Below are 13,824 nucleotides of genomic sequence, written 5' to 3' on the forward strand. Positions count from 1 at the left end.
TCCGCCGCGTCACGTGACCTTGACCCCCCTCCGCACAATGGAGGATGTGCAATAGGAAGCAGAATTGGAAAATATGGAAAATCTGCATATTTTTATGTTAAAAAATGTGTGTGCTTCTTAAAATTTTGGGTGGAAGGGAGGGAGCCCTTGGGATTCAGTGTCATCTTTTTGGTCAGTGTGGCTTCCTATTTATACTCGAGAAAGGGAGACACCGTAATAAATTAACTGTAGTTTAATGCATGTACATACATCACACATGGACACAGGTGGAGGATTGATGCACGTGTGTAGGATGTGATTGCCATTGAACTTCACCTAGGCTTTGAGACTATTTAAGTATCATTTGAGAAATATATTGTTCATTTTTTACTATTAAAAAGTCAAATTAAACGAAAAGCAGGGACCCTTAAGGTGAAAGTCTCGCAGCGGATGCGATCCGATTTTGAGTAAATTGGTTTCAATCGATGGCAAATTTGACTGGTATGAAATTTACGAAAGACACGATCTCCCAATGGGCACGTTTGGCCGAGATGTTTGCATCCCAAGAGGAGAAAACGCACAGCAAATTTCCAAAGTGTAACATATGTCGACTTTAAGGCGCTTTTTCTCCTCTTCGGATGCAAATATCTCGACCAAACGTGCCCATTGGGAGATCGTGTCTTTCTCAAATTTCATACTAATCAAATTTCTCATCGATTCACACTAATTTTCCCAAAATCGGAGAGCCTCCGCTGAGAGACCTGCATTCTTAGTGAGAAGCCAACAATTTTGAGACAAGTCTGATGTCCAAGTCTTCTGAGCGTGCTGGTGCCATAAAATGACACTGATGAGACATTCATTCATACCCCCGGACTGGACTCACCTGTCTCATCCCGTACCGATCACAACAAGATGCACATTCATTCATTCAAATGCATGGAATTCTTTTCCTCACCAAAATAGAACTCGACATTCACCTGATTTGATTTATTTTTCATAAATGGCCTCAAAATACCTGACTAACTGTGCATTTTACATATTTAAATGTTGCAATTTACACTCAAAATTTCAAGTGACCCGAACGGTTTCGCACTTGAGGGAAGAAATTCCATCCAATTTGAGGCATCCCTCCGTCATAATCCAACCTGTTATTAATTTATGTAGGTCATCACGTAGAAACCTTTGGATCGGTCCTCAAAACCGGACTCCAAAAATATCCCAAACAATACATGGAATTTCTCCCACAATCCGAACCACCGTTAGAGCGAGGAGTGCAATAATAATGTCCAAAGAGACACCTTCCTTCTCATTACGGTTTCTTGTCATCATAATCATAACATAATCCCGTCCCGATTTATTTCCGACGTATGTACGTAGCGGGAGGTGAGTTATTTAGCTCAAGGGATGACCAACAAGGACCCTTTTTCCGGAAGAAGGTGCCACAAAAGGATCATAACGCTAACGCAACATGATAATGACGCGTTGCTCTACTTCTGGGTGACAATGGAAATATGTACGCGTCCTATGAAGACTATTTCCAGAATATGCAAAGTAGGTTATGCCTTCGTGACAACGATGACATATAAAAACGAACTTGGTCACAAATTGGAAACGCATTAAAGTCCCAGAACTTGAAGAGATCTCTTTGCTCCCAAAGTTTTCAAATTTTCAAAATTTTCTTCTCCTTCCTTTTCAAAATGTCCCATCAGAGTTTAAAGTTTTTCCTGGTTGCCATCTTCGCGGTGGGATGGACGTACGGAGCTGCAGTACCGGCGGTGGTGGTGGGGGAGAAGCGTGAAATGCCACAGGGGGGTCCAGGGGGATATAGTGGGTATGGGAGTGGGTACGAGAGCAGTGGGGGTGGATATGGGGGAGGATCTGCGCCTGCGCAGCAGCAAGCACCAGGGTACGCCATGCAGCCACCCATGCAACAGTATGGAGGCACACCCCCCTATACGAATCCGGGATTTTCCGTGCAAACGGGGATTGAAGGATATTTGGTGAGTGCAAAAAAAACAAATTGTGCAAAATTTGTGCAAAAAATAATTTGTGCAAATACTATCTCTCTTTGTCCACCTTGTTTCCAACTTGCGCCAATGCTATAGGCAATTTAGCTATGGCGCAAGTTAGCAAATTTGCATATGCACTTTAAAATCATGCCTCACTTTCTCCATTATTTCAAATAATCTCTGCAAAATTACAGTCGTCAATATGTGCAAAATTTAAGTATGTCGCAAGTTAGCAAATTTGCACATCTACTTTAAAATAATTCCTCTCTTTCACCACGTGTAGCTTAAAAATATTTCAAAATTTATGTGCAAAAAATGCTAATCTGTGCAAATTTTCTTCTCCTCCCAGGTCCCCAACTCGCAGTTTGGCATCCTCCCCTGGGGCATGGAAGGTGTCGTCGTCGTGATCGCCGCGGTCATCGTGTTCATCGTCATTTCCGTCGCTATTGTCGGACTGCTCGCGTGGCTGACGGGTTTCGGGGAGTACGCGATCGTGAAGGAATCCGCGAGAAACCTGCTGCCCAGCCGGATCGATTTCGAAACCATCACCGACGTGACGAACACCGTGCTGGACGCGTTGGACAAGTATGATGACCTCCAAATGCAAAAGTTGACCAAGTGAAGGCGGCATCCTGATTGATATTTATTTACTTAATTAAGAATTAATTAAGAATTAATTAATTAACCTTCACAAGGTGCCTTCTGCTCGCTATTTATTGATTAAATATGGTACTTATTTAATTAAGGATGCTATTATTGATTAATTAGTTCATTAATTAATTAATTAACCTTCCTGAGGTGCCTTAAATTATACGTTATATTAAATCGTACCCGTATATTTAAAGATAAATTATTAATAAAATAAACACTGTAAAAATCATCTTGTCCAAGAAAACGGGAAACTTTTCTGGTGCATATTTATAACGCATGATGATGACGCGGATTGGTGGATGGGGAAAGTACCGTAAAGGTTAAAATCTGTACCCTTCTTAATTCCATCCGAGATCCGTTATTTTTGCATGTCCTCACGTGGAATAAAAGTCCACTTTTGCATTCCATGCACTTTCTCGCGAGTTGAAGTGCTATCCTCGTCCGTCAGGATTTTTTTTTGGAAATCATGTCGTCCACTTTTTGAGTAAAATTCTGGTGTGTCGGGAAAATTGTTTTTTTTTTGTAAATCATGTTCCCACTTTTTTGAGTAAAATTTTGGCGTGATTTTTTTTTCGGCGTCGTTTTTCGTGACGGTTTTGTCGCCCACTTTTTGAATAAAATTCAAGCGTACCGTGAAAAATAGGTTTTTGTTTTGGAAATCATGTTCCCAATTTTTGAGTAAAATTCTAAAGTCTGCAGGATGGAACAAGCGCGATACGAGTCGACCGATACGCACCTCGTTTTTGAAGGAATCAGGTAAAAAATCGGATAAAATTGAGGAATTTTTGTTAATATTTTTGATATTTATTTTCAGTTCCGGGATAGAAAATAAGTTTGGATTGGAAGCGATTTTTTATGCAATGGGATTTTTGACCTTTATCATCGTTTCCATCCTGTTCATCGATTTGTTCTTTACGTCCGTCACGTCGCCAATTTTTTACAGTAATTTTGCCCCCATGAGAAGGTCACTGGAGGACGGGAACATTTATTTGTCCCGGGTTTTGGAGAGTTTGGAACAAATGGGGAACAAATGGGATTAAGAGAGTGATAAGTGTACTTTTTATGGAATGTGTTATGTGCCACTTAATTATTTAATAATTGTACAATTTGTCCCGATTTTTTTGAACAAATGGAAGTTACATAAGTAGATTTTGTGCAAAATATAGTGACAATTAATTAATTATTAATTAAAACTGAGAAAGCAAAAGAGAAACACTTAATAATTGCATAATTTGTCCCGATTTTTGGAAACTTTGGAACAAGTGGAATTTTATGAAATTTAAGTAGTTTTTATACGAAATAAAGTGCCCGTTAATTATAATTATAAATTAATTAAGCTATTAATTAAAACGAAGCAAAACATAAATAACAAATGGAATTTTAGGGAGTTTAAGTAGTGGTTGTAGAAAATAAAGTGTCAGTTAATTATAATTAGTAATTACATAATTAAACTATTAATTAAAACTAATGAAAAGATAAGTACACGATGAAAAATTATAATTATTAAGCAATTAATTAAACCATTAATTAAAACTAATTAGAAGATACACGATGCAAAAGAATTGTGAGTTGAGAGTGAGCGTAAATTGGATGAAAGTGACGATTTTCTTGGTAATCTTGGTGTCTCACGTGGCCGAGTCTCAAGTTCCCGAGATCCATCAGTCCGCTGCACTCGCACAATACACGGGAATCTAGTAAGTTGAGTCGTTTTGGGAAAATTGAGACGGGTTTGAGTAGTCAAATACTATTTACTCAAACCCGTCTCACATAAGTCACGCTTCTTTTTGTAAACTGGGTAAACTTTTTGGAAAATTATTTTTATTGCAAAAATTCTTTTACAAAGTATTTTATTGAGGTAAATTTAGGATAGATTTTTAACCAGATTTTGATTTTCCTATTTTGAATCTGTGTAAATTTTGTGAAGGTTACGTTTGTATGTAGGTAAACTTCCTTTTTTTATTGCTGGGTTACAAACATTTGAGTGAATTTTCTCATTATAAATGTGTAAAAATGTGCTTATTACCAACTTGCGCCAATGCTATAATTTAACTATGGCGCAAGTTAGGAAAAAGTGAAGATATGTACGTACTTGAAGATTACTTATACCTCTCTTTCTCCATATGCACCTTATACTTCACTGGTTACCAACTTGCGCCAATGTTATACATAAACAATTTAACTATGGCGCAGGTTAGGAAATATACACTTGTACTTTAAACTTATGTCTCTCTTTTTCATGTGCAGCACGGCGTACGGAACTTTCATAGCGATTCGAGAACTGTACTTTTTGGTGGGGCTGGTGACCGTGCTGATTGCGGGAAACGTGCTCCTGACCTTCTTCCAACTTCCGTCCCTCTTCCTCCCCGTCCACCACAACCAACGACGAAGCAGCCACCCCCACCACGTCGACATTGTCGATTTGATTGAAAGTGAGTGACGAAAGTAATGATATTTCATCCGTAATATTTCAAAATAATTTTGCAAAATTCAGGATTTTGATCTCCATTCTTCCCAGGGTTTGGATTTCTAAGTGTGTTACACCCACAAAAAGAAGAGAATCTCTACGTAGAGAAGGTAGCAGTCATACGAAAATACTCGTTTTTTAAGAAATGAACTTTTTATCACTGTCAAAATACATTGCCTTCACGATTAAAAAAATACAGTTTTTATTTTGAGGCAATTCACGCAGTCTTTGGCAATATTGTAATATCCTTAAATTCTCTAAACTTACAAACTTTTACAAAATTTTACTCATATTTCGAAGGAAAATTAGCTTCCAAATTTTTGTAAACTTGCTCAGATCAAGGTAGGTTTTATATTTTGTACAAGTTTGTAAAATTATGGTACAAAACACACAAATTTTACAAGTTACAAATGACTGCATGAATTGCCTCATTGTATTTTGACAGCGATAAGAACTTAATTTATTTACAAAACCTGGATTTTCGTACGACTACTGCCTTCTCGGCGTAGATCCTCGCCTTTTTGTGGGGTCTATGGTCCTTCGGAAATCCAAACCCTAGCAAGAATGGAGCTGAGCATGCTGAATTTTGCATATTGATAATTTACATATATAATCTTGCCAAAATTCTGTCCAGATTTTGCCCAGAAATGGACCACTTTTCCGCCCGAGACCTCGCGTTCATTACGGGCCCCCAACCCGAATTTGACGATAATCACATCGGACTCGCGCAATTCACGCAGAACTCGGTCGTCCCCATGTTGCGATTTTATTCCGCCGTCTACCGAACCTTCATGATCATGGCCATCGCTCTCATCCTCATTTGTAGGCCGTTAATTAAACTAATCCGAATTCATGGGTGGGACTCACCCGCGTACTTTCAAAAAAAGGCCGGCCCCCTTAATTGGCAGTATAGGGGGTTATCAAATAACAGGATTTTAGACGCGATTCATGCCACATATTAGAATTCCTCATTTCACTTTAAAAATGAAAGTTGCAAAATTTTGAAAATTTTTCGAATAAATAAATAAAAGACAAGTCGCGGAGAAATTTTGTTAAAAAATGAGGTATTGCCTTTAATTAGATTCATATAAGATTTTTGACGCAATTAATGCTACACATCAGTAGAATTCCTAATCTTAACTTTATACATGCATAAATGAAAGTTGCAAAATTTTGAAAAATTATAAATAAACTCGAAAAACAAGCCGTCTCCTTAATTGCTATCAAACGACGGGATTTTGGACGCAATTAATGCTACACATTTTAGAATTCCTCATCCTCATTTCAGTTTAAAAATGAAAGCTGTAAAATTTCGAAAATTTATAAATAAACAAGTAAAAAACAAGCCGTTGAGAACTCTTTTTTACTGCTTTGTTAACGAAAAAGGACAGTTTTTCTTGAATTATTGATAATTCTGGACGCGATTAATAAGAAGCTCATCCTTATTTCTGTTTAAAGCTGTAAAATTTTGAAAACTTGTGTATAAATAAACAATAGCAAAAAGTCTTTGAGAAATTTTGTTTACTGTTTTGTTAACGAAATAAAATATCAGGTTTTTTTCCTTAAATTAGCGGTACCTACATGATTTTGGACGCTATTCATACTACATATATTAAAATTCCTCATCCTCATTTGAAAAATGAAAGCTGTTAAATCTTCAAAAATAAAAATAAACACGAGAAAAAAGTAGTCGTTGAGATTTTGTTTACTGTTTTGTTAAAAAAATATCAGGTTTTTCCTTTAATTAGCGGTACATATATATTTTCCTTTCAATCAATCCATCAAATATGCTGCCAGGATGTCGTTCACACTTTAAAATGAGGCTATTTTCAACCCAAAAGTTCAAAGAACGGGACAGAATTTATTGTGGGAGGATTAAAAAGGTGAAAAAATGGTTGTTGTCACCGGACAATTAAGCTTTCACTTAACAAAAAAAATCTCTTTGAGGCACTTGACCCTGCATATTTTTCAGAGGTGGGCAAAATACTTTGTCACAAGATTTTGAGCTATGTTCATCCCAGGGTTTTGATTTTCAGGTGGTATAAAAAGACGAAAATCTACGTCGAGAACCAGTGGCCGCGGAAGCAGCTGTGGGGACGTTAACATTGTAGAATGGGGGAGGGACAGGTTTATATAAGATGGGCAGATGATAAAGACATTGAACGCCATGGGGACATTTTCCCTCTGTCCCCTCACCCTTCCGCGGCCATTGTTCCGTCGAAAATACAGGTTTTCTGAAGAAAGTAATTTTATATCGATGTCAAAATACTTTTTTAAAATCGTGAAAATAACGTAATTTGGCAGAGATTAAAAGTAATTTTCTTCAGAAAACCTGCATTTTCGACTGCCTTAGATTTTCACCTTTTGTGGGTGTAACACCCCCAGAAATATAAATCCGGGGAAGAACGAAGCTCAAAATAGGGCACATTTTAGCAAAGTATTTTTCCCACCCCTGATATTTTTAGGCAGTTGCTCAGGTGTGCACCTCATGAAAAAAATGGCTCAAATGTCTGCTGTCATTATGATTATTTTTACCTCTCACAATTAAAAAAAGGGTTTAAAAAATCCAGTGCTTTTTTTAACTCTCCTCTTTTTTCTCCCTATTTAAACCCAAAGTCACCTTCTCGGAATCGCATTCACTTTCCAAACTCGGAAACTTACTTGTCAATCTTTCCGAAAAAAGTTAGTCATCTTCTTAAACAAAATGAACGCTAAATTGATCTTCGTCACTTTTTACCTGGTTGGGAGTGCCTTGTCCCAATCCGCGCAGCCCGTCCAGCCCGTCAGTTCGGATAACAACAATTCCAATAACGGGAAATCGGAGGGGGCTTATCCAACTTATGTCGGTGGTTATCGGACCTCCAGCCATCCCATTGGAGGATCCTCTTCCCCAAGTGTGAACTACCAGCCAAGCAGCCAACAACGTGAGACGTATCCTGGTAAGTAAATACTTAATCTAGATAAGGTGTAACTTGCGCCATAGTTAATCTAGACGATAGATAGTATGTAACTTACGCCATAGTTGAGGCATAATATGGGCGCAAATAGGGAGCTAATTTGTCTAATTTTATCAAAAAAAGCTCGTAAAGTTCTAGTAAATATTAAGCAGTCAGTTAGTAAATACATTTATTGATAACGTAACTTGCGCCATAGTTAAACCATAACATGGGCGCAAGTAGCGAGGTAATTCGTCTCATCTTATAAAAAAATCTCATAAAATTCTTGGAAATATTCAGAAAGTCAGTCAGTCAGTAGATAAATTTATAAATAATGTGTAACCTGCGCCATACTTAAACTACAACATGGGCGCAAATACCCCGCTAATTCTCATCAAATTCTTTTTCCCCTTCCAGCCACCACCTCCTCCTTCTCACGTGACTCGTACGGCACCAGCAGGGACGCTTCTGGGGGTGGAAATCCCATCTTTGGCGTCTCCAGTGACGCCAACTTCCAACTTTCTGCCTACTTTGGTCAAATTTTCTGGGGTTTCGTCACCGTCTCCGTGACGCTCGTGGTGGCCATTTGGGTTATCCGATTCTTCTCCGGGACCGACGTGGTTGGCGGGTTTTTCAACAAAATTAAGGACTCGTCCGCCACCGGGAAGTCCCTCGACCTTGACGGCGTCACAAATATGGTGTACGACGCGTTGGAGAGTTATGGAAAATGGGCGGCGAAAGAGGTTCGTCACGCGGTGGATGTCAATTCCAAGGGGCGATATTAATTTATTAAATTGTGGTTAATATTTCCAAAATTGTGGATTTTCGAAGTGGTGCTATTTAACTTAATTAATTAATATGCTAATTAATTAATGCTCTCTGTTTTTTAATGAATCTTTTTGGTGCTATTAATAAATTTAAATAAACGTTTTTCTACATGTAAAAAACTTCTACTCCGTTTTTTCTTCATTTATTGAAATATTAAGCATACTCACGTCAAAATACTCATCTTGCAAATTGAGCATAACTTGCAAAGTTTTGCGAGATTTGCGAAATTTCGCAAAAAAATATGCTGGAAAACCATGTTTTTTTTTCGCAAATTTACCCAGCTATTGGGCATATTCTTATTTGGCAAAATTATTTCGCGAAGTCATCCTCAACATGACTAAATAGCAAGAGAAATTACGGAAATATACTGGAACAATATCAAAATAGGTGTTTTTAGTAAATTTTGGAGATTTGCAAAGTCATATTTTGGAAATTTTGTATGAGATGAGACAAATTGGATACCAAATTTGCATCAAAATTCTCAAAAATGTGCCAAATATTTAACTTAATTAGCATCCTAATTAACAATTAATGCTCTCTCTATTTTTTGTGATGCTATTAATAAATAAATAATGCACACTTTTTTATACACATAGTCGCTCAAAATTTTACCCATTTTTTTCTTCATTTATTGAAATATTAAAAATTTTAACAACAAATAATTATTTAATTGTCATATGTACTTGTTCCGCCGAAATTCATAATTATAATTATAATTATTTATTACGAAAAACCTTGTTCAATTAACGGTCGGTCATACATTTAATGAAAGATTGAAGGTTTTTCTTTAACCTTAATTATTTTCTGCATTAACAATTTTTATTTAAGCGCGGTACATACATATGTATTTAAATTGGTTGCTGGTGTAGTTAGTTAATTAATTATGTAAATTACGTATTAATTATAATTAATTAATTAATTAATTAATTCACATTAATTATTATTGATTGATGTGTTTGTGTGTATGTGTGTGTATTATAGACCAAGATTCATATGTATGTACATGATAAATATACACTTTCGGAAATAAATAGGCCATAATTAACTTAATTATGTATTTAATTATAATTAAGATGAAAAAACAGATAAAGATTCACTCCCGTTTTCGTAAACTGGGCAACTTTTGTAAAATAATTAACTTCTCAAACATCCTTTAACAATCTTTAATTTGGCGTAAAATTTCGATCAATAATAATTCCGCGAGCAAAATTTGCCTCATGTTCAACATGATTTTTTAATTAACAAAATTTGATTAATTACAGTTTTGGGCACATTTTATTTATGCAACAATTAATAATTAATTGCCACGTAATTAATTAATACTGACCGTTATAATAAATACATGTGTAGTAGGAGAGAAGAATAATTATTATTTATTATAACGGATTTTTTTTCTCTAATTATAATTTTACATAAATATTTAGTAATTAATCTATAATTAATTAACTGAGGTGTTTTCTTCTGATAATGAGACACCATTACTTAAGATAAGAACAAGATAAGCAGAAAGATCCGAGCAGGGTGACCCGTCATGATTTTTTATTTTTGGCATGTATTTAGAAGAGTAGAAGATAATCCCATTATCGATAATATAATCTTGTTGAGTACAAAGAAGAACAAGAACAAGTTTGAGGACATTATTGTCCCAAAATTGTCCTCACCCTGGCGGCCACGAGAAGAAGAATAAGAACAATAACTTTTACCCCCCTGGGGACAAAATTATTGTCCCCGTAAAAAGCTGTCCCCACGATAAGAACAATTTTTTACCCCTGGGGACAAAATTATTGTCCCGAAGATAAGAACATTGATATGAAAAAGGGATATGACAAAAACAGACTTTGATAAGTAAATTATTGATAACAACACTTTTCCTTCTGCCAAGTAATGCTCTCGTTTTTTTGCCAGCCTATTTATTTATCGATAAGTACCTTATCCATTTACTTAATTATTATTATCCCAGTGATTAATTAATTAATTAATTAATTAATTGATTAATTAGTTAGTATTTTTTTAGTACCCATAAAGTTTTGTTCAGCTCTGGATTGAATATTTTTTTCTTCTTGAGAGAAAGTTTTTTTTAAGCTATAATATTTATTTTTTAGCGTCTGTTTTTTTATCTTTTGCTTATCGATTTATGTGGTTATCGGTACAAAATATATTATCTGCTTTTGATTGGTTTGGTTGGTTGGTAAATATTTCACTTATCGGTGGAGACGAGGCTTATCGATAGAAGAGCTACACGTGACGTGATATTATAACTTTTTTTCTTCTGCGTCTCTCGAGGTACATACGTTCAGGCCCACGGTTATTGATTTTCGCGTAAATTTGTGTATGTGTGTGCAAATAATTTGCATATATTTAGTTAATATGTGTGTATTTAGAAGAATGTAATGTCGGCTTTGGAACAAAAATGTGACTAATTTTACTTATCCCAAAAACTAAGATAAGAGGTGTCAAGAAGAAGATAGTACTAATTAATGTAGGAATCATCGTCAAAATCAGCACATTTTTAAGCATTTCTCCCCCCTGGGAACTTATTTTAAAATTCTGAACGACAAATTTGTAGAGCAAGTCAGCACCAATTTTTTGAAAATATATACACTCCAGATTTTGACACTTTTTGTCGGAGGAGATCTCAAGATTAAGAAACCTTCAGAAAAATTGGAACTCATCGAAACTCGCTTAAAAACTCGACGCCATTCCATCAATCAACTCACTGAGGACAAATTTGTCGTTCAGAATTTTAAAATAAGTTCCCAGAGGGTAAGAAATGATTAAAAATGTTGTAATTTTGACGATTTTCATTGAATCCTACCAATTTTTCTGAAAGCTTCTTAAAAACTTAAGGTCTCCCCCGGCAATAAAAGTGTCAAAATCTGGAGTGTATATTTAAAAAAATTGACAACTCCCTGCTCTACAAATGTGTCGTTCAGAAATTTTAAAATAAGTTCCCAGAGGGGAGAAATGCTTAAAAATGTGGTAATTTTGGTGATAAGTCATCCAGCTAAATGGCAAGTTAACTAGCTTATCGTAGAAATAAATCAACGTTTCTTTGGCCAATAATGTATCCAAATTATGGCAAAAATTACACCATTTCTCCCCTAAATACATACATCATCACATTAACCTTTTCCTCCCTAAATATGTATTTACAAATGTGGTGACACGGCTAACGGTAAAATACAATACAACAATTTATAATCCAAGATATCATCTTTTTGTGCATGTGTGGCATCTTTTTGCATCGACGAACCAATCAATACACGTAAAAGAGTTAAGAATTAATGGTCTCGGACCAGCCAGTTTTTTACACAAATATCTCTGTGTTTTTTGCAATACACTACTTAACAAACTAACGATAAGGTAAGATAAGACCAACAACTTATCTCTACAAAATTGTAAAACTAACAGAACCAAAAAATTTCCTTAAATTACATAATTATGTAACTATAGTTAACTAACTATTAAATATGTAAATACTTTCCTAAGAAGGATATTTAAACATGGAACAAGGAATATGCATTTACTTAAAAAGTATATAACAATTGTCACCACATTTTTTTCTACCAGAGTCATTTCATTACTGCTTAATTTAATTAATCTATACTTAATTTAATTATGTAATTAATTAATTAATTATAAAACTATGTAAATATTTATGTTAATACAGAGGGTGGAAAAACAAGTATAAAAAATCTTTATGTAGCTCAAAAGCAGGGTGAGCAAGACTTATTAATTGGTTATTTAAATATTTAATTATTGGGATTTCACACCTTGCTTAATTAATTAAGTTTAGTTAATACTTAATTAATACTTTATTAAAGAGATATTTAGTTAACTAACTTCATTTAAAGTAAGTTGATAATGAAAGGTCGGTATTTGTTCTTTTTGTTTGTAGATAAGAATAGTTCATAATAATTTAATGATGATGATTAATTAATTAATTAATTAGTAATTATTAGTTAAAAGTTATTAGTAGAGTTTTTTAAGGTCTGTATTTATAACATGATAATAAATAGTATTTTTAAGATATAAAAAGGTTAAATATCACAGGACTGAACAACGCTTGCATTCTTATAGATGCAATTTTTGTGCTCGTTTTTTTCAAAAAAACGATTTAAGTGTCCATGAAATGGGAACAATGATAGCGAGGAAAAAGAGAGATAAATAGGAGATATTTTAGTACATATGCAAATTTTTAGCACTAATTATTCGCACCATTAATGAATGTCATATTTGTAGTTAGTTAATTATTTAATTATAGAAACAATTTGGGGGGGCGGGGGGATTTCTTGTGCCGTAAAATTATTATTGCGTCCCTGGTGAAAAAGTGGGTGGAAAAGGAAACGAAAATTTGTATAAAAATATATAACAGGGTTGATTTTCCCCTCCGTCTGTTCTTTGAAAATTGTAAAAATTTGCATATTTCCGGCCAGAATTTAGTCTATTTATTTCCAAACTCTAAATTTCCTTAGAGAAACTTTCTTTAAACGCGCGACGGTGGATTTGAAATCGATTTCGTGCGGAATTTCCTCATCAGAAAGGGTTTCCCCTTCCGAATGCGCGCTCCGGCGCGATTTGACTTTGCGCGGGCGCGCGCTGCTGTGCGTGGCGGAGTCGTGTAGGCTCATGGCGTGTCGTTCGGTTAAGTATTGGCGGGCTTTTTCGCGGTTTTTAGATGTCCCAGTGGTCGTAGAGGTGGAGGTGGAAGGGCCCCCACTGCCGCCCCCGCTGCTTGTGCTACTTCCCCCACTGCGGTTTTTGAGTTTCGAAAATCTGGCCAGGGTGGAGGCCCGGATTCCTTTTTTGAGACGGTCGCCCCCACTCGAGCCAGGTTTGGAGGAGGAGGAGCCCCCGGAAGAGCCGCAGATGGCGAGGGCTTGTTTCCGGTCGCGGAGGACGAATCTGTGGGGGGAAAGAAAGAGGGGGGATATTTTAGAGCAGTGGTTTTAACCAC

At 35.8% G+C, this 13,824-nt stretch overlaps 4 protein-coding genes across 4 annotated transcripts in view; 3 read left to right on the plus strand and 1 right to left on the minus strand.

The window, feature by feature from the left end:
- The first annotated feature begins 1,606 nt into the window (after nucleotides 1–1,606).
- Nucleotides 1,607–2,734, plus strand: LOC110857040. Its single transcript, XM_022105653.2, has 2 exons — nucleotides 1,607–1,979; nucleotides 2,338–2,734. Exons 1-2 carry the CDS (start codon nucleotides 1,677–1,679, stop codon nucleotides 2,608–2,610), a joined length of 576 nt encoding a protein of 191 aa, XP_021961345.1. The 5' UTR covers nucleotides 1,607–1,676; the 3' UTR covers nucleotides 2,611–2,734.
- Nucleotides 2,735–4,158: 1,424 nt separating this feature from the next.
- Nucleotides 4,159–6,077, plus strand: LOC118437939. Its single transcript, XM_035857510.1, has 3 exons — nucleotides 4,159–4,333; nucleotides 4,884–5,068; nucleotides 5,738–6,077. Exons 1-3 carry the CDS (start codon nucleotides 4,191–4,193, stop codon nucleotides 5,896–5,898), a joined length of 489 nt encoding a protein of 162 aa, XP_035713403.1. The 5' UTR covers nucleotides 4,159–4,190; the 3' UTR covers nucleotides 5,899–6,077.
- Nucleotides 6,078–7,729: 1,652 nt separating this feature from the next.
- LOC110856937 lies at nucleotides 7,730–8,841 on the plus strand. Its single transcript, XM_022105522.2, has 2 exons — nucleotides 7,730–8,042; nucleotides 8,457–8,841. The coding sequence occupies exons 1-2, from the start codon at nucleotides 7,808–7,810 to the stop codon at nucleotides 8,822–8,824; spliced, it is 603 nt and encodes a 200-aa protein (XP_021961214.1). The 5' UTR covers nucleotides 7,730–7,807; the 3' UTR covers nucleotides 8,825–8,841.
- Nucleotides 8,842–11,578: 2,737 nt separating this feature from the next.
- Nucleotides 11,579–13,824, minus strand: part of LOC118437910 (1-phosphatidylinositol 4,5-bisphosphate phosphodiesterase epsilon-1-like) — a 73,206-nt gene continuing 70,960 nt past the window's right edge. Inside the window, exon 40 of the mRNA XM_035857445.1 lies at nucleotides 11,579–13,772. Coding sequence (XP_035713338.1) covers nucleotides 13,316–13,772 — 457 coding nt within the window. The 3' untranslated portion in view covers nucleotides 11,579–13,315. The remainder of the gene's footprint in view (nucleotides 13,773–13,824) is intronic.

This window comes from Folsomia candida, unplaced genomic scaffold, assembly GCF_002217175.1.
Source record: "Folsomia candida strain VU population unplaced genomic scaffold, ASM221717v1 Fcan01_Sc017, whole genome shotgun sequence".
NCBI lineage: Eukaryota > Metazoa > Arthropoda > Collembola > Entomobryomorpha > Isotomidae > Folsomia > Folsomia candida.

What these genes read in the sequence shown, in the direction of transcription:
- LOC110857040 (XM_022105653.2), top strand. Translation starts at nt 1,677, where the DNA reads ATGTCCCATCAGAGTTTAAAGTTTTTCCTGGTTGCCATCTTCGCGGTG. An exon ending in CGGGGATTGAAGGATATTTG is followed by an intron (nt 1,980 to 2,337) that starts GTGAGTGCAAAA and finishes TTCTCCTCCCAG; the next exon opens with GTCCCCAACTCGCAGTTTGG.
- LOC118437939 (XM_035857510.1), top strand. Translation starts at nt 4,191, where the DNA reads ATGCAAAAGAATTGTGAGTTGAGAGTGAGCGTAAATTGGATGAAAGTG. An exon ending in GCACAATACACGGGAATCTA is followed by an intron (nt 4,334 to 4,883) that starts GTAAGTTGAGTC and finishes TTTCATGTGCAG; the next exon opens with CACGGCGTACGGAACTTTCA. An exon ending in CATTGTCGATTTGATTGAAA is followed by an intron (nt 5,069 to 5,737) that starts GTGAGTGACGAA and finishes AATTCTGTCCAG; the next exon opens with ATTTTGCCCAGAAATGGACC.
- LOC110856937 (XM_022105522.2), top strand. Translation starts at nt 7,808, where the DNA reads ATGAACGCTAAATTGATCTTCGTCACTTTTTACCTGGTTGGGAGTGCC. An exon ending in ACAACGTGAGACGTATCCTG is followed by an intron (nt 8,043 to 8,456) that starts GTAAGTAAATAC and finishes TTCCCCTTCCAG; the next exon opens with CCACCACCTCCTCCTTCTCA.